At 44.0% G+C, this 22,300-nt stretch overlaps 1 protein-coding gene across 1 annotated transcript; it reads right to left on the bottom strand.

Moving 5' to 3' along the window:
• Positions 1 to 471: 471 nt before the first annotated feature.
• Positions 472 to 22,054, bottom strand: LOC129713017 (acyl-CoA desaturase-like). The gene is made up of 5 exons (XM_055661865.1): positions 21,495 to 22,054; positions 20,956 to 21,086; positions 13,970 to 14,175; positions 8,708 to 8,940; positions 472 to 3,409 (listed from the first exon to the last, which is right to left on the bottom strand). The coding sequence occupies exons 1-5, from the start codon at positions 21,976 to 21,978 to the stop codon at positions 3,210 to 3,212; spliced, it is 1,254 nt and encodes a 417-aa protein (XP_055517840.1). The 5' UTR covers positions 21,979 to 22,054; the 3' UTR covers positions 472 to 3,209.
• Between the last annotated feature and the right edge of the window lie 246 nt (positions 22,055 to 22,300).

Below are 22,300 nucleotides of genomic sequence, written 5' to 3'. Positions count from 1 at the left end.
CTGCAAGAAATAATGGAGATTTGTTACGCTGGAGCAGGGGTCACATTGAAACATCATTCGGATTGATACACTTAAGTTTAGAGGTACAGCATGGAAATGGTTGGCCCACCAAATCCATGCTCGCCATCAATCTCACTAGTTCTAGCTTAACCCCCTTTCCAATCCACTGCTGACACGTGGGGTAATTTACAGAGGCGAATTAACCTACAAACACCCGCATCCAAAAAGGAGTGTGAGGAAACCAGAGCACCCAGAGGAAACCCACCTGGTCACAGGCAGAACGTGCAAACTCCACACAGAACTGAACCCAGGTCTCTAGCACAGTGCAGCAGCAGCTCTACCGATCGTACCACTGTGCTGCCATTTGAGAAGTGAGCTATTGCACTGCTTCGACACAATGCTTTGTCACGAGCACAGCTAATCCTCGGATCTCCTTACCAAAAGTATGAATGAAAATATAAAACAAAGAAAGGAAGTTAAATTGTTTATTTTAAATATTGCCTCTGTTAAAATAGGAACAAGTGACACTGATACAAGTGCATCAAGATCTACACAATAACATGATTCACAGCAGGTTCCAGACTACAGTGTTGGTGAACAGGAGATTGCCACACTATAGGGACATTGACTTTAATAAAGCAGAGACTAGTCTGCTCAGACTTGCTGATCGGCGAGATGGTTAGTTGTTCTTCAAGCTCTTGTTAAGTACACACATCAAGCAAAAGGCAAGTTGGGGTTCTGTCCCATGGTTTAATAGACTTGGGCGCCTGCAGACCCACCGCCAATATTCTGGTGGGATGCAGGGATTTCATCAAATAAATTAGAATGGCACATCCCATTCATCCGTGACTTGGTGTCAAACCTTCTCACCTCATTCCTCCCCAGCTGAATCATTAAGGTTGCAGGTGAAAGGAATGTTTTGATTGTTATATGATTGGGTCAGTGGCATTCACATTAGGGGGGGGGGGGGAGGGAGGGGGGGATAACAGCATACATCAGCGGTACAATGCAGCTCCCGACTCGGGCAAGTTATCTGATCTGCGTAAAACTAAGCATGTCCGCAGCCACATGAGGGACAGGTGGATAAGGGGCAGAGGTCACACCCCCGAGCAGGCGAGGTCAGTTTGAAATAAAAGCTCAATTTGTAATCAATTTCAAACCCATAATGGAATATCTGTGGCATTGTCCATTGTTGAGTCAGGTCCCTTTCAGCAGGAGTTCAATTTGCTTTAAACGTCCGAGCCATCAATTAAACCCATTTGGAGTCAACTCATGACCAAGCGATTAAAGATCATTCCTTGGCGCTTGGATCTGCACCGCTGGTCCAGCTGAGAGGAGTCACTCCAGAGGCACCACAATGAACAGGAACCACCACACAGGGAGGTACTGGAGCAGAGGTTAGAATCAAATCACCCAAATGCTGATGCTGCAGCTTGACATGGAGGGCAAACGGACATCTCAATTGCCAATTTATGAGACACCCAAGAACATGGAGAGAGGAGGAGGAAAAAAAAAAAAAAAAAAAGCCATACCCAGCCTGGTTTGTATTCTCTGGAGATCAAGTTGTACTGTGGGAGGATGCAGGAGCTGCTGTTTCTGGACCAAGGCTGTGCAACAAGCTGGTTCCAGGAGCAAAGGACACAAAGTGCTGGAGTAACTCAGCGGGCCAGGCAGCATCTCTGGCAAACAAGGGATGTATGACGTTTTGGGTTGGGAGCCTTCTCCCAGACTCCTGAAGTTCCCAATGGCTTTGGGAAACTTGAATCAGCCCTGGCAACCTGGGACAACTTCAACAGCGAGAGATTTTTGTTTTTAATATAGTGTTTAATTATATTACTATTAACTTTCCGCATGGTTATTGAAGCACAACATTCAGTCACACAAAAGACAATGGCATCACACCTTACACCAAAAGGAAATTCAAAGACTGGAAAAAAAAAATCTCAGAACAAAGCATCTTCCAAAGGAAACTTCATATACAGTACATCCCTGACCATCTAAAGTTCCAACTCCAGAAAAGACCACAGGCGAACCTGTATATTGATACACTGAGTATTAGAAAGAAAGATTGTGTTTGGTGCAGGTAGATTCTCACGCTTACAAACATTTGGTGCAAACTGTCCATCAGTCAATGTCCAATAGTGTACAGAGCACAATGTGTGCCAAAGCTCATTTCTTCCCCTCCCCCTTAATGGAGGCTAGACCATGGATTTCAGTTTAAGTTAGAACTGTTACGTGGGTTAACAAGAAATTGAAGTGGGGAGGGGAATGGGGAAAATGCAATAGTGTCAAATGCTTGATGGTCAATGGTTAGTCGCTCAGCATTTGCTTTCATCGGGCAAAAAAAAAAAAAAAAAAAAAAAAAAGTACTGGCGAGCTTGGGATGGATCAGGGTTGGTGTGGGAGGTGCTGGAACTGTTGAGTGGTCTTAAGGCCAATACGCAACTCAAATGCAGACAAAATAAATATGAGTGCGGCTAGTGATCTACGGCACACTGTTAACAAACACAAACTTAAAATCCAACTTATTACAAAAGGCAATGGGCAAAAGTGATACAGTATGGAATGAGACCATATACTTGAAATGTGTAATAGATGGCAATGAATGGCATGCCATCCACTGTTGCAAGCTCTGGGAGCAGCCAGCATTTGAGAAGAATGATCATCCCAATCCAAATCATTTCCATATCATTGACGTTGGCAGACTCTGCCAAATATTTACAAAAAGCACTTCCCTCTGATCCAGTATTTTTTTTTTTTTTTTTCCCTTAAATTTGTATCGTTTGCACCTGGCTGCGCTGAGAGTTAAGATGGAATCCTTTAATGCAAAATCTTTACCTGTGCAAGGAGACTTTGAAGCAGAGGTAAGAATGGATGGGTGTTGGGAGCTAACACTGTTACGAAACAGTTCTGGAGAAACAAGCGACAAACCAGATGCCCCAAAGATTACCATTCAGTAAGGTGTCAATTCCAAAATTGAGCAAGAACCTACTGTCTACTATCAACAATGAAGCACAATTGTTATTTACAGCCGCCTGCTATTCTCAAATCTTTCATCAGTTTACTGGTAACGTGGAGAGAGGAGACTTCTTAAAAAGGATTCCACCTTAAAAATCATAACTGCTGACAAAACTGCCTTCGTGACTTGGTGGAGTCTTTGGCATTTTGGGGAGCAACAGTGTACGTTGAGTCTGCTCACTTGAGCGCCCTCAGCCACTTCTGGTGCTGCTGTCTCCAGTTCTCCTCCTGCGGGCCAAGATCACCTCATGCGAGGCCACCTTACAATTACTGGCCAGCCCGAGCCAACGCGATATGTTGATGAAGCAGGTGGTGATGTTTCCTCGCCACCCGTACTCGCTGGTCGAGTAGTCGTACGGGAACGTGTGATGGTAGTTGTGGAATCCTTCACCTGCAAAAAGCACGAGGGGGAAAAATTCTCAGCATCAAGTTGCCAACGATAAGGGCGAACCCAGAAATGTAACCAAAACAATAGCAACCCCGTCATCACCAGAATTACCCAACCGACAAATATCCAGCCCTACAGCCAAGAGCAGACACAAAGTACTGGAGTAACTCAGCGGGTCAGGCAGCATCTCTGGAGGAACAAAAAAAAAAAAAAAAAAAAAAGAGGCGACGTTTCGGATCGAGATCTTTGTGAGGGTTGGTGAATCTGTGCCACAGAAGGCTGTTGAGGCAAAGCCAGTGGATATTTTTAAGGCATAGACTAGAACAGGTGTCAGAGGTTATGGGGAGAAGGCAGGAGAATGGGGTTGGGAGGGAGAGATAAATCAGCAGAGGATTTGATGGGCTAATTCCACTCCTATTCCTTATGACCCTTCTTCAGACCCGAAAAGGCACCCATCCTTTTTCTCCAGAGGTTCAGAGACACCGCCAGCATTTTGTGTCTATCTTTGGTATAAACCAGCATCTGCAGTTCTTTGTTTCTACACCTCCAGTCAAATGTTTATTTGTCATATGTACCAACAGAACAATTAAATTCTTACTTACAACAGTGTAACAGATCCAAAACAATGTATAAATAAAATCAATTAATTGAAATACTATTGTAAAAAAACAATCTTGTGTAACCTCGCTAAACTGCTATTTAATATCTTCACTGTCTCCAGTTTTCACCAAGTAGAGAAATTACCACTTTTCAGCTCCAGAGCTGGCAATCTTATGTTCCTCACCCCAGCACTGGGCACAGAGCCATCAGAAAAGCAAATTCACTAATATAACCCCGGATCTGAATGCCAGCCAGCTCCTTTCTGAATGCAAAGTAAAGGGAGGCACAGTGGTAGAGTTGCTGCCTTACAGTGCCAGAGACCCGGGTTCAATCCTGACTACGGGTGCTGTCTGTATGGAGTTTGCATGTTTTCCCCGGGAGCTCCGGTTTCCTCTCAAACTCCAAATACAGTGCAGGGTTGTAGGTTATTTTGGCTTTGGTTAAAACAAATTGTCAATTGTCTCTTGTGTGTGTGTGTGTAGGATGTTGGGATTTCATCAAATAAGTGCCAGTGCATGGAGATTGCTGGTCAGCATGGACTTGCTGGGCCAAAGGGCCCATTTCCTTGCTGTATCTCTAAAGTAAAGTTTGCAGATAGATACAATGCCTGAAGTGCCAATTGTGACTAAGCACTGTTCCTCGTTCTCATGGAGGCAGTTCCCGACTTAATTCCAGCATTAATGTCTGCATGAAGTTGAACCTCCCCTGAAGCATGCACTATTTCTTCTTTGTTGATTGATGCAGGTGCCACCTCGAGACTAAACCTCAATTAAAACAACCTCCATGGACCATTTAAAGACCCAACTTCCTCACAATTACTCCACTTTCAACAGAATTTGTGGGATATCGCACACTGTTTCATCCACAATTTGGCTCCAAAGTTGGCTTCCGGTTCCACTATCACCCAAACACCCTCTCCTCCTTCCTGTAAGATGGGCCATAAAACCTATTTTGAGTCGGGCACTGGCCAACAAAAGGCAGTATGTGGTCAAATAAGATGCAAGTAACCGATTTTATAAAAGTTGCTGATTTATGCAGATAACTGGAATGTTGCTGGGTTTAGTGGGATTTAGTGAGAGAGTGGACAGGCTGGGTTTGTTTCCCTTGGGGAGATGGAGGCCAAAGGGAGGCCCAATAGAGGTGCATAAAATTATAAAACAGGTTGAGATAGGACAGAGAATTATAGCCTTTTCACATGGTAGTGGTATAAAACACAAGAGCATAGGTTTAAGGCGAGAAGGGAGATTTCAAAAGATGGTAGAAGGGGCAAGTCCTTTTATTTATCCCAAACTGTCTGGAACTTGCTGCTGGAGGTGGTGGAATTAGTTACAAACCCCTATGTTTAAGAGGCATTCATTATAGGCAAGCCACAAAAGGATACAGTCCCACTGAAGGACAATTGGACTTTTATAGGTGGATGGTCGTGGCAGGCCGAAGGGCCCCAGTTACTGTGCTGTATAGTTACAATACTCCTACAAAAGTAGAATTTTCAATTTCAATTAAGAATGTAGAAGCAAGGAACTGTAGATGCTGGTTTACCAAGATGAGAAAAAAAATGTTGGAGTAACTCAGCGAGCCAGGCAGCTACCTTGGCGAACATGAATAAGTGACATTTCTGGTCAGGGCACTTGTTGAGTTATTTTAGTCTGAATAAAGGTTGCTACTCAAAACGTCAGCTAACCATGTTCCCCAGGGATATTGCCTGAGCTACTGAGTTAGCTGCTCCAGCAGTGTACGTCTTTCAAATTGATAAATGTTGCTCTTAAAACAAAAATATTGCAGAAGCTGAAAATACTTGACATATCAAGTTGCATTTGTGGAGAGAGAATCAGCTAATGTTTCAGACATCAGAATTATGAACCAGACACCCCTTCACCAGCACAAGCCCAACTGGTCATGACACCACCATCCACGCTCAATTTCACTTCACAGATGCTAGTATTTGTAAGGGTGGTGAATCTGTGGAATTCTTGTCCACAGAAAGCTGTGGAGGCAAAGTCAGTGGACATATTCAAGGCAGATAGATAGATTCTTGATTAGTGTGGCTGTCAGAGGTTATGGGGAGAAGGCAGGAGAATGGGGTTTGGAGGGAGAGATAGATCAACCACGATTGAATGGCAGAGTAGACTTGATGGGTCGAATGGCCTAATTCTGTTCCATCTCTCAGGAGCTATTTCCAGCATTTTGGATTTTATTATTGCTTATAATAGGTCCGCTCTCATACCCCGTGTAACATTGTGGGCTAAGACTAGTGAAACCACTGGTACCAGCCTGGCTTCCATTATTTTCCATGTTCAACAGCACACACGTGACCATGACCTAACCCACCCTTGACCGGAGGACAATGCTTTGTCAACTGCCTTCCCACAAATGTATTCCTGCAATGCCAAACAAGATGTATTTCTCACAGCATAGACTAAAGCTCATGAACTAGATGGTTTCCTGGGGGGGGGGGGGGGGGGGTCTGTATTTGAACCACAACCTTAACTAGTGCCCACATGCTATACAACACACATTATGAAAGAAACACAGGGTCCTGATATCAAAATATCACCAATCCCAGTTCTCCAGAGATGCTTCCTGACCTGCCGAGTTACTACAGCATTGCTTGCCTTTATTATGTAAAGCTCTTTGCTGCTGTATGAAATAGAGTTGATTTTGACAGCAACAACTGAATGCTTAAATCAAAGCCTGGTCTGCAACAGTGCAGCTGATAACCAAATGGCCTTGGGGCTGCTCGGGTATGTATTCAGTTCAGAGACCTTCAGTTAAATGGCTGAAGGTTAATAATTTCACAGCTCAAATATTGACACTGATCCACAAGATGGGTGGATAGTGCTTTCCTGTTGTCAAGCCCCATCAACCAATCCTACCTTTCATTCCCTCATTACAAATAAATCTGGCACTACAACAATTATTGGGTTGTTGTTATTGGTAGCACCACAATTACCCCAAAACTTGGAATTGATCACCAAAACTTTAAAAGCCCTGTCCCACTGTACGAGTTCATTCAAAGAGTTCTCCCGAGTTTGCCCTGATTCGAACTCGGAGATTTACGGTAATGGTATTCGGGACATTTTTCAACATGTTGAAAAATCTTCACGAGTCTTCCCGAGTTTACTGCGTTTCCCAAGTACCTGCCGTTAGCATTACGAGCCGCTAAGAGATGTCCCCGACGTACCCGCTACGTTCATTCTACGTGCTTACCACGAGTTGGAGATTTTTTTTTAAAACTCGGGAGAGCTCTTAAATGAACTAGTACAGTGGGACAGGGCTATACGTCTTCAAAAATCTAGCTCTGCCAAGTTTTAAGCTTTCTGTAACTTGATGCTTTCTAACTTGGGTTAGCATTAAATCTTGTCCAATTGCTCCTGTGTGAAGGGCCTTATGAAGTATTATACCAAGGGAAAGATATTCACCAAATTGTGGTGGTTTTTCAGTGTTAGGTTGGGGGCAGGGCAAGGAGGACGGTTATTAACAGTTTCCCAAGTAGCAGAGTTCAATCGAGCCTAAATTTACAAGGAAAAAAAATCCATATTAACCCAAAACAATAGATTTGTATTGTTTCTGGCCGTAGGTACAGTTCCCTCGAGGAGAAACATGTGCCTGTTAAATTGATTAAGAGACCAAAGTCAAACAAACAATTTCAGATGTAAAGAGCTGAATCCTCCAGAGATTTGCTGGGTTACTTTAGGGGCTGAGGGAATATTTATGCAGATCTTCCCTCAGAGTTTTGAGTAAAATGCAGTAGGGAATACAAATTGTGGAAAGAACATGAACAACAAAATAACTGCTCAGTGCTCCATTGTATCGTTCAAACAACCTTCAGACAGTATACATAGTGACATTTCATTAGTTTGGTTCCCCCACAGCTACAGGCATATTCACCTTTCACCCAATAACTCAAGGCAAAGGTTTTGAATCTGGCTACATTGTGATAAAGGAATGCACAAGGTTTGATTCTCAAGGAGACAGCAGCCAGCACTCACTGTCCTATTGGCAACCTGACCGCAGAGGTCCAGGTTCATTGCACAATGGCCTTGCATTGCGATTATTCCAACACACACTCCCAGTCTGCAATACAAACATCTCCAAACTGGAGCAGATCCAAAACACTGCAGCTCAAACTGACACACAAAAGCCCTGTTCACTCATCAACCCTTCTCAACAGGGCTCTGTTCTCAGATGATTTCACATTTCAAAATTGTTCCTCCATATCCTCACCAACACCATTCCTGGCACCTCCAATCCCCAGACCTCCATTTCTGGCAGCTCATGTATTCCTATTTGCACCAAAGATAAGACACAAAATGCTGGAGTAACTCAGCGCGTCAGGCAGCATCTCTGGAGAAAAGAAATAGGTGACGTTTCGGGTCGAGACTCTTCTTCAGACAGAGTCAGGGGAGAGGGAAGCAAGGGATAATGAAAAGGCACATAGAACAAATTAACGAAAGCTATGCAAAAAGACAGATGCCTGGGTTGCAAAGTCAAAATTCATGCCGGATTTTAATGCACCAGTCCATTAGATTGTCAAGTATTAAAGATGCTAAATAAACACTTTGTGGTTAACAGTAAATTCCAAGCCAAGCAGATTTGGGCACATGATTAGCAGCAGCAACCAAATTTGCAAACATCTAAAAGATAAGTCGGATTAAACGGGAGGCATAGTTGCCCGATGAATATACAGCGGGGCATTCTTACCTATTGCTCCAAATGCGACAAATCTGTTCTCCCGGGGGTTAATTGTAACGTCGTAGGGCTTGTTACCGAACATGTGGGCTGCGCTGTTCACCAGCCAGGTGGCATTCAGCACCAACGTGTATCTCAGGATGGCAGCCAGGAAGTAGGAAGTCCAAAAGGTCTCCTCCCAGAAATACCAGGGAACAAATGTTGGGAGCACGAAACACAAAAGCACCACAGAGGGTTTATAGTACCTGGAAAAGAGGCAGGCGTTTGTTACACATTAGAAAAACACATTACCGGTGTTTAAGTTACAGTTCCAGGAAGCATTTTTATTAAACCTTGGACTCGGGGCTATTTGCGAATTTTAGTTTTGAGACAGTGCAGAACCAGGCCCTTCGGCCCTCTGATCCCTCACCAACCAGCAATCACCCACACACTAGTTCTATCCTACACACTAGGTACAATTTTACAGAAGCCAATTAACCCACAAACATATGTGCCTTTGGCTGTGGGAGGAAACCAGAGCACCCAGAGAAAACCCAGGCCGTCACGGGGAGAACGTGCAAACTCTGTACAGACTGCACCCGTAGTCAGGATCAATCCCGGGCCTGTGGCATATCAGTCTCACACCCCTATGTATGAAGACATTTCACATGTCCCAAACTAAATCTGATATATAATAATAGCTTGGAATCCTCAATTGTAACAACTGCTTGCAAATCGTTCAACTTTATCCCCATTAAGTTGAAAGCTGATAAAATGCAGCAGTTATAAGAGCAAGCTAAGTTTTTTATTTCATTAGGGCCACCACAGTGGCCAGCTGATAGACCTCTGCTTCTTAGCGCTAGGGACCCAGGTTCGATTCCGACGTTGGGATCTGTCTGTGTGGAGTTTCCACTATGTGCCCATGTGAGTTTTCTCCCACATCCCAAAGACATGTGGGGCTTGGGTTAATTGGCACCTAAAGTGCCCCTGCGGTGCAGGGAACGGATGCAACAGAGGGGCAACTGAACCAATGTGAGCAGGTCAGCATGGACTCAGTGGGCCAAAGGGCCTCACTAAACTGAGCTCGAAACTAAAAACTCAGCTTATGCACAAGCAAAAGAGAAGAGCTGTTAGATTGTTTCAAAGACACATTTAGTCGCGGTATACAATCACTTCCTGTCACAGACTCCAGATTAACTCAACGTTTCCTGGCTCAGTTAGAAATGGTCCAAGATCCAAACCTAGGCAACAGTTTAACAGAGCACTACATTGTTGAAGGTTGATATTTGGACAAAATATTACAACTCAAACCCTTTCAACAAATCACGGCTCGGTGGCGCAGCAGTAGAGTTGCAGCCGGACATCCAAGTTTGATCCTGACTACGGGTGCTGTCTGTATGGAGTTTGTACGTTCTTCCCTTGACCTGCGTGGGTTTTCTCCAGGATCTCCAGTTTCCACCCACACTCCAAACGCATACAGGTTTGTAGCTTAATTGGCCTGGTATAATTGTAAATTGCCCCCAGTGTGTGTAGGATAGCGCTAGTGTGCGGAGATCGCTGGTTGGTGCAGACTCCGTGGGCCAACGGGCCGGTTTCCGCACTGTATCTCTGCACTAGACGCAAGGATCCAAAAAACACAGGGCTCATCTCCGGTGATAGGTTATGCAGTAAACCCAATAGTAGGCACTAATAATTTGATCCACTTTGCTACATGTACTATCTTGCCATGCATAAATTGGTCGCGACACAAGCTGTATGCTCTGGGAAACACCGAATGGAATTGTATGCAAATTAACCTTTTTTTACTGGCAGCTACAAGATAGTTGCCAGCATCTTCGACGATCAACTAGGGTGGCACTGTAAATACTTCCTCCGCCGACTCAAGTTAAGAATACAACCCATAAAAACAAATTGAATTGTGCTTAAGATACAATAGTGACATTTAAGAGGGTTTTTATGGATATACAGAGAATGGAGGAATATGCATCGCATGCAGGCAGATGAGATTAGTTTATCTTGGCTTCTTGCTCTGCACAGACATTGTGAGCCGAAGGGCCTGCTCCCCTGCTGTATATACCGAAGATGGCTGTAATTGTCAAAATTTAAACAGCTTCAAATTATCTCAGCATTCTTGCACAGACAGCTGCTAAGTTCGAAAAACTGGCTTGCCAAGGTACATAAAATTCTAACAAAGGGCCTATGCTCTTTTTTGGGCTGGGTCTCACTGCATTCTAAGGTAGCAAAACAGAAAAAAACAAGTTGGTGCAGTAAGAGGCTCAGTACAGTGGAGCTAAGGAGTGCTCTGGCTCCTCCGAGCCACCATATAGTTTACACTGGGTCACACATATTTTGGGCTTCCTCTTGCTCACCGTTCCATGGTGCATTATGGGCAGTGGCGGACTGACCAGGGTGTCAGCTTGCCCGATGGCAAGTGGGCCCCTGATGAAGTGATAGCAAGTGGGGCCCTGTTAATCAATAGCATTGTAGTTGTGGGTGGGCCCCCTTTGTCTCCTGGCAACCAATATTTTTAGACCCAGTCCGCCACTGATTGTGAGTGATAATTCCAAAGCAGGACAGTTAAATGAGCAATAATTCCAGAATGGTTTAGTAAATTCCTTTCACAATTCGACAATATAGTTTAAAATCTAACTCAACTCGTCTACTGCAGCTCTCACTAGGAACGTTGAAACTATTTTGTTTAAGAAAGGTGAAGAGTCCTAACCCAAAATGACATCTATCCATGTTCTTCAGTGATGCTGCCTGCCCGACCTGCCAAATTACTCCAGCACTTGATCTTTTTAAATAGGTGTCCTATGTCTGTTAATGGCCTAAATTCAACCCTGAAGTGGCTGTTGCATTTTGTGTTTCTTTTGTTCAAGATAGCATTTGGTTTTGTTCTGCAATGCCATTTTTCACCTTGTATGAAAATAAGATATTTTTAAAAAGCGGTCTAAAATTACTCTGTTCTGCAGGCCCAAACAGAATCATCCACCTGCTACACGAGATGGGAATGGTTAACAATGCAGTTCTGAGCCAGGCAGATGCAAAATGCTGGAATCACTTAGAACAGGCAGCATCTTTTCAGGCATATTTTGCATTCAATTCACATCTCATCAGACTGAGTTATTAGACATTAGCCAACTGTGTCGTACAGTGCCCTCCATAATGTTTGGGACAAAGATCCATTTAATTATTTGCTCTGCACTCCAAAATTTGAGATTTGTAATAAAGGCTATTTTTATACATTTTGGTTACACCATGTAGAAATTACAACTGTGTTTACACCTAGTCTCCCATTTCAGGGCACCATAATGATTGGGACACAGCAATGTCATGTAAATGAAAGTGGTCATGTTTAGTATTTTGTTGCATGCAATGAATGCTTGAAGTCTGCGATTCATGGACATCACCAGTTGCTGGGTGTCTTCTCTGGTGATGCTCTGCCAGGCCTGTATTGCAGCCATCTTTAGCTTATGCTTGTTTTGGGGGCTAGTCCCCTTCAGTTTTCTCTTCAGCATATAAAAGGCATGTTCATTGGGGTCCAGATCAGGTGATTGACGGCCACACAAGAATTGACCATTTTTTAAGCTTTGAAAAACTCATTTGTTGCTTTAGCAGTATGTTTGGGATCATTGTCTTGCTGTGGAATGAACCGCCGGCCAATGAGTTTTGAGGCATTTGTTTGAACTTGAGCAGATAGGATGTGTCTATACACTTCAGAATTAATTATGCTACTACCATCAATAGTTGTATCATCAATGAAGATAAGTGAGCCAGTAACGTCTGTAGCCATACATGCCCAAGCCATAACACCCCCACCACAGTGTTTCGCAGATGAGGTGGTATGCTTTGGATCTTGGACAGTTCCTTCTCTCCTCCATACTTTGCTCTTGCCATCACTCTGATATGTTAATCTTCGTCTCACTTGCACACAAGACCTTTTTCCAGAACTGTGGTTGCCCTTTTAAGTATTTCTTGGCAAACTGTAACCTGGCCATCCTATTTTTGCAGCTAACCAGTGGTTTGCATCTTGTTTCTATTCAGGAAGTCTTCCACAGGCAGGGTCATTGACAAATCCACACCCAACCCCTGCACAGTGTTTCTGATCTGTCGGACAGGTTTTTGGGGATTTTCCTTCATTATAGAAAGAATTCTTCTGTCATCAGCTGTGGGAGACTAGCAATTGAGCAATCACACCTGAGCAATTATAAACACCTGTGAAGCCATGTGTCCAAAACATTATGGTGCCCTGAAATGGGGGAACTTTGGATAAACACAGCTGTAATTTCTACATGGTGAAACTAAAATGTGTTAAAATGGCTTTTAATAAAATCTGAAAATGTGCACTTTAACCACATGATTTTTTTCTATTACAAATCTCAAATTGTGGAGCACAGAGGCAAATAAATAAACGATGGGTCTTTGTCCCAAACATTATGGAGGGCACTGTATATTTAATTCATGTTGCCACAGAACTGGGATTCCAGTAATACTGTGGCAGATCCTGGCATCCCAGACCATGACCATATCCGAGGAAGGAGGTGCTGGCTCTAGAGAGGGTCCAGAGGAGGTTTACAAGAATGGTTCCAGGAAAGAGTGGGTTAGCATACGATGAGTGTTTGACAGCACTGGGCCTCTAATCGCTGGGGTTTAGATGGTTAAGGGAGACCACATTGAAACTTGCAGAATAATGAAAGGCATAGATAGAGTGGATGTGGAAAGGATGTTTCCACTGGTGGGAGCATCTAGGACCAGAGGTCTTAGCCTCAGAATTAAAGAGTGCTCTTTTAGAAAGGCTAGGAGGAACTTTAGTCAGAGGGCAGTTCATCTGTGGAATTCATTGCCACAGTGGGCTGTGGAGGCCAAGTCAGTGGATATATTTAAGGCAGAGATAGACTTGATTAGAAGGGGTGTCAAGGGTTATGGGGAGAAGGTACGAAAATGGGATTGGGAGACTGAGATCAGCCTGGATTGAATGGCGTAGACTCAATGGGCCGAATGGCCTAATTCTATTCCTATAACTTGTGAACTTATGACAAGCAGAAAACTTCCATTATCTGGCTCTAACATGGTCTAAGCTCCAAAAGTCATTGCGTCTTCATCCAAAACCCATTCCCACACCTTTCAAAACTCACGGAAGCTTTGATCCAGGACCTTATGACCACTCGAAGCTGGGTTGAGACTCGAGCAGAAGGGATTGTTATTCCACAGGCAGGACCCGGAGGGGAACACATGGGTTGGTTTCTAAGCATCTAATGTTTATTGCGAGGTGGAGAAAGAGGATATGCTACTAACTTTTTTTGAAACATGACAACAGGGTCTGCCTTCAGGTCGGTCAGGTCCAGCTTCTTTCCCTTCTCAATCACATCTGGATGCTTGCGAACCATCAGCCAACCCACATGCGAAAAGAAAAAGCCACGGGTGGCATTGTGAGGGTCGGCATCCGTCTCGGAGAACTTATGGTGAACACGGTGGTCCCTCGCCCATTCATAAATATGGTTCTAAAGAGGGAATAGTCACAAAACGTTAGTAAATGTAGGACAGTTTCATTCCAGCTGTTACCAGGCAACTGAACAGTTCTCTCACCAGCTGGAGTGCAGCCCTGACCTCTCATTCAACGCGGCGACCTTTAATCCATCTTCAATTGGAGCTTATCTTGCACTAAATGCTGTACCCGTTATATTTTATCCGTGGACTTTGGACGGCTTTACTGTAATTGCGTATAGTATCTTATTTGACCAGATAGAATGCAAATAAAAGCCATTTCATTGTATCTCAGTACAATAATAAAATAAACTGGGTTGGTGACATGAGAGACTGCAGATGCAGATATCTTGAGCAAAATAAAAGTGCTGGAGGAACTCAGCAAATCAGGCAGTAAATGTGAAGTGAAATAGATAATGTTTCAGGTTAGGACTCTTCTCCCCCACCCTGAAGAGTCCCGACTTGAAACATCACCTAACCATATCTTTCAGAGATGCAGTCTGGTGTTCCCAATTACTCAGGCACCATTTTCTAGTGCCCGAGTATTTGGGAACCAGCATCTGCAGTTCCTTGCATGTATTTCCAGTGTTTGGTTTTAGTTCTCAAACAGCCGATTTCAACACTCCATCCAAGCATCAAATTATTTGCTCATTAATGTGGCTGCTCTGAAAGCAGGAGAATCTGGGTCGGCACCTGATCACAGGAATAACCTTGGATGAAAGAACGACCCATAACTAACTCTCCTTCCCTCTCACCCCCAGTTACTTCCTGACCTGATAGGTATTGCAACGTTGCCTGTTATTTCAAATGTGGATTTTTCCTGCTTTTAGGATTTTCTCAACGCATTGTGCAGTTCCCTCAAATCACAGGGGGACACAGTAGCACAGAGGTAGAGTTGCTGCCTCAGTGCCAGAGATTCGGGTCCGATCCAGGGTACTGTCTCTGTGAACTGCGTTGGTTTTCTCCGGGAGTTCCGGTTTGCACTCCAATGCCAAACAGGTTTGTGGGGGGTAATTGGCTTGGTAAAAATGTAAATTGTCCCTAGAGTGTGTGTGCGTGTGTAGGAGAGTGTCAATGTGCAGGGATTGCTGGTCCGAGCGGTCTCGGTGAACCGAAGGGCCTGAAACCGCGCTGTATCTCCAAATTAAACTCTACAATCCCCACGACACAACATTTTCATTGTACTTACACCACACCGCACTTGCACACATGACAATGAACTCAACTTGGCTGTTCACGTGAAACAAAGCAGCCACTGGAAATTATCCAACATCTTTAACCTACTCAAATTCCCCAAGGCACATGACACACACACACACACACACAAAAAGCTGCATCATACAAAAGAAAACTGTGCCCCAGAATGATGGATGACTAAAAGTGCAACCAAAGCTAGATTTTATGCATCATCGTAAACAGAAAGGAGTCAGGGAAAATGGACGAGGGAAGAAATCCCAGACATAAACAATGGAGCCAGATCTGGAGATGGAATACAAACAGGAGCTGCGTCTTAAAGACAAATTGAGTAGCCAGCATTATATTTTTGGAGAATAACAAGGGTTTACAATGAATTGCGGTATGTGCAAGCTTTCTTTGTAGCGATTACTGGTGTATAATTCCCAACAGCAACCAGGAAAATTATGGAATTATATGACACAGGAGGATGCCATTCGGCCCATCGTGACACTGCTGGTTGATAGCCCGATCTCATTTTCAGCAGTAGGCCCCCAGCCCTGCAGATCCCAACTCTCCAAATACAATACAATGTGATAAAACTACCGAGAGTGTCTACCACACTTTGCGAGAAAATAAATTGTCCTTGTGCCTCCTCTAAACGTCTCAATTATTTCAAAATGTACTTTGTCTAGTTTTTGATTCCTATTGTTGAAGGAAAGAGTGGTAATTGGGAGGGACACACTAGGCCTCCCCTCGATTTTATCCACCTCAAGTTCCCATCAGCGGTGTCCCCATGGCAACAATGAACCTTGACATCATGGTGAATGTCCCCTGCCATCTCTTTTCCTACCTTCCTAAAGTCAAACCTTTCCTATAATTTGGTGACCAGTTATATGAGATATTCAAGCTGGGATCCCGTCAGTCTGGAACACAGCTCCAGCACAATCACCTTGCTGTCATACTGTGTCTCAGTAAACCATCCCATAAACATTTTAAATTTAGTTCATATGTTCCAGGAGCAGAACTAGGCCATTCGGCCCATCAAGTTGACTACGCCATTCAACCTTGGCCGATCTATCTTCCCCTCTCAAACCTATACTCCTGCCTTCCCCCCATAACCACCTTTTCTAAGCAAGAATCTGTCAACCTCTGCCTTTAGCAGGGTGACTTGGCCCCCACAGCCGTCTATGGCAATGAATTCCACGGATTCACCAACCTCTGACTAAATAAATTCCTTCTCATCGTCTTTCTAAAGGTATGTCCTTTTATTCTGTGTGAATGTAGTGAACTTGGGAGTGGTTGTAGCCTCCAAGGCCATTTTCACTCCCCCCACCCACACCATGGTGCCAATTATTCTGCATTGCTTTGTTGCTCCTCCAGGATCCCATGGACATCTACATTATTTGACCAGTCTCACGTGGAACCTTGCCAAAAATGAGAAATATATAACATTCATGAATCACAGAACACAATGTCCTTCTCATTATCTGCTCAAAAAGACAGCCAGTCAGACATAACCCCCCCCCCTCCACCCCCCTAAAAATCCACAGAGAGTATTGTCAATTTAACTGAGAGTTCCCAAATAAAGAAGATAGGCACAAAATGCTGGAGCAACTCTGTAGGTCGGGTAGCATCTCTGGGGAAAAGGAATAGGTGACGGTTCGGGTCTTGACCCTTCTTCTGAAGAAGGGTCTCGATCCAAAAATTCATCCATTCCTTTTTCCCCCCAGAGATGCTGCCAGACCCACTGAGTTACTCCAGCATTTGGTGCCTATCTTCAGTGTAAACCAGCATCTGCAGTTCCTTCCTACACATTTCCTAAAGAAAAGTCGAGTCTGGACCCGCAGAATGGATTCCAATAATCAGCCCACTGGTGGAGTTAATCCAAACTGCCATGCAATTCTTATTTATCCGTTGAGTCTATTTTAAACGCAGTTTATGAGCACTCACACACTCCCCTGGCACCTCAGATGCAGCCAAAGAGGATTGGGAAAAAAAAAGCAAAGCCCCATAATTGTCTTGTGCTTTTAAAGAAACAGTCTGGGATACATTTCAGGCAAGCCTGTGATTTATCCAACTTGTAAAATGCCAACTCTTTAATATTTAATCTTTTATGTTTGTACATCCAATATTTTGAAATCATTTTGCCTTAATGGCTAGATAACCACTGTCATCTTTTGCCACAAGATACTCAAAGAACCCACATCCCCTGCATTCACTTACAGATCATCTTTGGTTCTTAAGTCCTTCTCTCTTGTTGGCCACCTTAACTTTTACAATTAAAATTACTTTGATCTTGACTTCTGTTTTTTCCTATTTTCCTTTTTAATGGCACAATGACATAACCTTTCATTTTACACAGAACCTTATCCTCATGCATTTAGTCATGCACGGGAGTCTAGGTTTGCCAGTTACACGCATTTCCTTTTGTAAATTTCCCCCACAATCTCTCAAATCCCCTTCTTAAAACCATCCTCTTGCTTTCAAGTTGCTGTTCCTAGTTCAGCCATGCCAAATCACTTTGGTCCAACAAAACTACCCTTCCTCCAGTCCGGAAACTTTGTTCCCATTTTATATTTGTCCTCTCCCACCTCTCCCATGACCATGTTCAATCTAATGGAATTTCGACCACTACTACACAAAAAGCCAACACACAAATACTCTTTCCTTCTGCCCAGCTACATTCCCAAAAATGAATCAGAAGAGACCACCATTTTGTTGGGCTCATAACACACTAGCTGTAAAAAAAAATAAAAAAATTCCAAGTGCTAATGAGGTATTTTGTGCTTTCCCACTGACCGCATCCCAGTTAATTTTGGGATAACTGAAATGTTCCCACTAGTACTGCCCTGGCACGTTTGCACTGGTCAACATTTTTCTCCTCATACTGTTTGGGCTCTGCAGTGCACGTCAACAGTACAATTGTTCTCCTGCTCTGCAACACAATTATCTTCATAATACCGTTAAGTCAGTGATCATTTCTTTAGCCAATATTGCCACACCTCCATCGCATCTGACCAGGAAAGCAAAGCTTCCTATCCTTATTTTACCCATTACTGAACTATAGCTTAAAAAAACTCCCTATATCCACCCTCACCCTCAATTAATGTGCCATATTTTACTATGCTCCTTGCATTTAGGAGGCTAGAATTATTTTTCCTTGTTCATTTACAGCTTTTGTTTCCTCGGTTTTTAAACTCGGATTAAACTTTGCCTCACCATTCTTTCCCCAGATTACAAAACACAAGACTTGCATCCCTGCCAACCCAGTTTAAACCCTCTTAAATGGCATTCAAACCCCAGCCACAACCCTGTTGAGTTACAACCCAACTGGGCAGTGCATAATGTCCCAAGTCCACAAGAATTGAAGCCCTTTCTCCTCTGCATCCAACTGTTCTGCCCACTGATTTCCACATCCACAGGGACTGGGGTCATTGAGAAATTACAACCTCTGAACGTCATGCTACTTAAACCCTTTCCAAACTCCTCAATTTTATCCTTTTCCCCCCAACCCAACCCATGAGGTTGACAACATAATGGATCATGGGGCAGCACAGTAGTGGAGCTGTAAGGTAGTTGCTGCCTTACAGCTCCAGAGATCGGGTTCGACTGCAACTATGGGTGCTGTCTGTACGGTTTTGTATGTTCTCCCCATAACCTGCGTGGGCTTTTCACCAAGATCTTCCATTTCCTCCCATTCTCCAAAGACGTACAGGTCTGTACGTAACTTGGCTTGGTATAAATGTAAATTGTCCTTGGTGTGTGGTGTGTGGGATAGTGTTAATATGTGGGGGATGCAGGTTGTTGCGGACTAGGTGGGCCGAAGGGCCTATTTTCGCTCGGTATTTCCAAACTAAACCGACTTCATCTCTTCGTAGCTCAAATGGATGCAACAGCACAACATTAAAAATAAAATTGCTGCTTCAATATTTTAAAATCCATTCACTGAACATAGATATCATTAGCGAGACAGACTTGGATCCTCCATCCCCCAGCATCCGAAAGAATCAACCACATTCATGGGTCTGGAAACTTAAAAGGACAAACCAGGCAATCAGATTTATTTCCCTGAAGCACTTTCGCAAACCAGATGGTGCTTTAAAATCACAATCCATTAGTTTTATGATTACTATAACTGAGACAACTCAAAATAGCTAATGTAATTACTTGAATTTAAATCCCTCAGCTGCCAATGGTGGGGTTTGAACTCATTGCTGGATCAGTGCTTCGGAACTCTAGCTGCTAATTGCTTACTTCATCATAACACACAAGGCTGCTGTTCCACCCATCATGTCTACTCCAGTTCTTAACAATTTACCACATTTTGGCCCATACAATTCTGTTGTAGGAGCAGAATTAGGCCATTTGGCCCATCAAGACTACTCCATTCAATCATGGCTGATCTATCTTCCCCTCTCAAACCCATTATCCAGTGTTCTCCCCATAACCCCCGACATCTGTACTAATCAAGAATATGAAATTCCCATCTTAAAAATATCAATTGACTTGGCCCCTACAGCCTTCTGTGGCAATGAATTATACACATTTACCACATTCTCATCAACTTATCCCACCCCAATCTTTTTAACAACCACCTATACTACATAATTAATCTACCAACCAGACCATCCTTGAGAGGTGGGCGACTATTGGAGTACCTGGAGGAAACCCACACATTTACAGGGTCTATTAACAAACTCCCCACTAAGAACAACAGATTGGAGTGGGGTGAGTCGAGCTGTGAGTCCCATGATCATAATTTCATTTTACCCCTGTTTAATGCCACTTCACCTGGATAAATTATTCTACTCAACAACAGGAATTAAGAGTTATTGAAACACCCCTTCACTGAATAAAACCCCTCATCACTACGATTCTGCTGTTGAAAAGAAAAATGTTGAATTTGCTAGATTAAATTGAATTAGTCAGTAATTAACCAACCAAATGATTGAGAGAGATGCAAACAGGATTACAATTATTGAAACTTTAATATCTTCAACTATTGGAAGTCTGAAATAAAAACAGAAAACGCTGTAAACAAACACCCAGATTAAGCAGTATCTGTGGAAAGGCATGCATCGTTATCCTACTGTTTCTTTCTGCAGATGCTGCCTGACCTGCTGAGTGTTTTTAGTACTTAATGGGATTCATTTCTCTGTAGTGTTTGAGTTTGATAACAGTTTATACAATTATGGAGGCATAGATAGGGTAGACAGTCAGAACATTCTCTCTCCCCCCCCCCCAGGATGGAAATAAAGGTAAGAAACATAATGTGGAAGTTTAAAGGAGTTAAACAGGGCAAGAGTTTTATTTATTTTTACAGATAAGATAGTGGGATTTAGGGTTTTTATCTAGGCAAATGGATCATGTGCAGGCAGCGATTAATTTAACATGGCATCACAGTAACCCGCTGAGTGTTGTGTTTACGTTCAGTATTGATGTTGTGGGCCAAAGGGCCTGTTCCTGTGCTGTTCCACGTACTGTTGTAGTCTGTTTACCGTCCTTCCTCTCGTGTGAGAGGGGGAGGGGGGGGGGGGGGGTAGAGAGAAAGAGAGCACGTAATCTATATTCGCCACCTCTGCAACTCACAACTGCGGGTTATTGAAGCGGAAAGACTTTACCTGAAAGGCCATGGAATTGGCAATGGCCAGGAAGACCCTGAGCGGCGTGGCGGCGGTGTAGGAACGGTGACTCCAGAGCCGGTGAGCGCCCGCCGTCACCCCCAGAGCGCTCAGCAGGAAACAGAAGCCGGCTGCAGGGGAAAGAAAAATACGCAGTTGAAGCAGCCAGTGAAAGCCTCGACAAAACAACTGCAACCTTGTTTCCACCACTGAGGGCAATGAGAGAGGGAGAGAGAAGGGGAAGAGAACAAAGGGTAGTGCAAAATACTTTAATACGCAGCAAGCATTTCAAACAGAAACCGAGCGCCATTACCAGCGCAGCGTTTAGATTATTCACAGGAATCCAACAACACGTTCATTTTTTTTATATTATTGCATCGACTAGCAACGATTTAATCAACATGACGCATGCTATTTTGCCTCAAACTGTTGCAAATATTAATGCACCGTTTAAACACGGGGTTGCGGGGGTGGGGGGGAGAAAAATGAAGTGATGCATCATGCGATATATAAAAAAATAAATAAAAGTTTGTTTTTACCCCAGAGCCAGGTCAGAGCCTTGGCGGACGGCGCCAGAGTGAGGGCGTAGACGGCGGCTAGATGCAGCGCGCCCATCAGGATGATATTCCGCCATACCATCCTCATGGGCGGCTTGGCTTTCTTCTCCACGTACGTGGTGTCGAAGGAATCGTCGACCGGCGGACGGTCGTCCAGGTAGTCGGGAGAGGGGGCGAGCTGGGAGTCGGAGCCGGGGTCGGCGGTCGGCGCCAGGCTTAGACTGCGGGCCATCGTCGTCGTCGTGGTGGTGGTGCTGCTGCTGCTGCTGCTCATGGTGGTGGCAGCGGCGGTGACTGTGCAAGGCAGCAGTGCAGAGCTACTCCGGATAGCAATACCAGCCTGTGGCGCTGTGTGCTCTTCTGTGCAGCCTCCGAGATGCTGATGGACAAGTGGGTGTTGTTGGGGTTGAAGATGATCAATAAAGCAGCCGGCTGATACTTTTCGGAAGACGGAATCACATTGCATTCATTGGTTCAGCTCGCTTTGGTACCACCACACCCCAGAGCTGATTGGCCATATATTGGTGGCATGTTACGCTTGCAACACTCGCACACAATTACATATCTAATATATGCGCAACGCAATACAACGTTTGCACCGTGAATTCAACCAGGGTGGAGTGACTTATCTATCCCCTTTTTCAATTCACGCTGCTATTTGCAGCCACAAATGCATTTTAAATTAAAAGTTTTAAAAATAATTTCACGTCACCCCTCTTTATTTTTAATTGCTTCTCGTAAGACAACGCGCCTTTCTGGTTGGCGGCAAGTAAATATCACCTGAGCGG

The sequence above is a fragment of the Leucoraja erinacea genome, chromosome 34, assembly GCF_028641065.1.
Source record: "Leucoraja erinacea ecotype New England chromosome 34, Leri_hhj_1, whole genome shotgun sequence".
Classification (NCBI taxonomy): Eukaryota; Metazoa; Chordata; class Chondrichthyes; order Rajiformes; family Rajidae; genus Leucoraja; species Leucoraja erinaceus.
The sequence above is the reverse complement of the archived record's forward strand: the minus strand, read 5'-3'. Positions and strand labels throughout refer to the sequence as shown.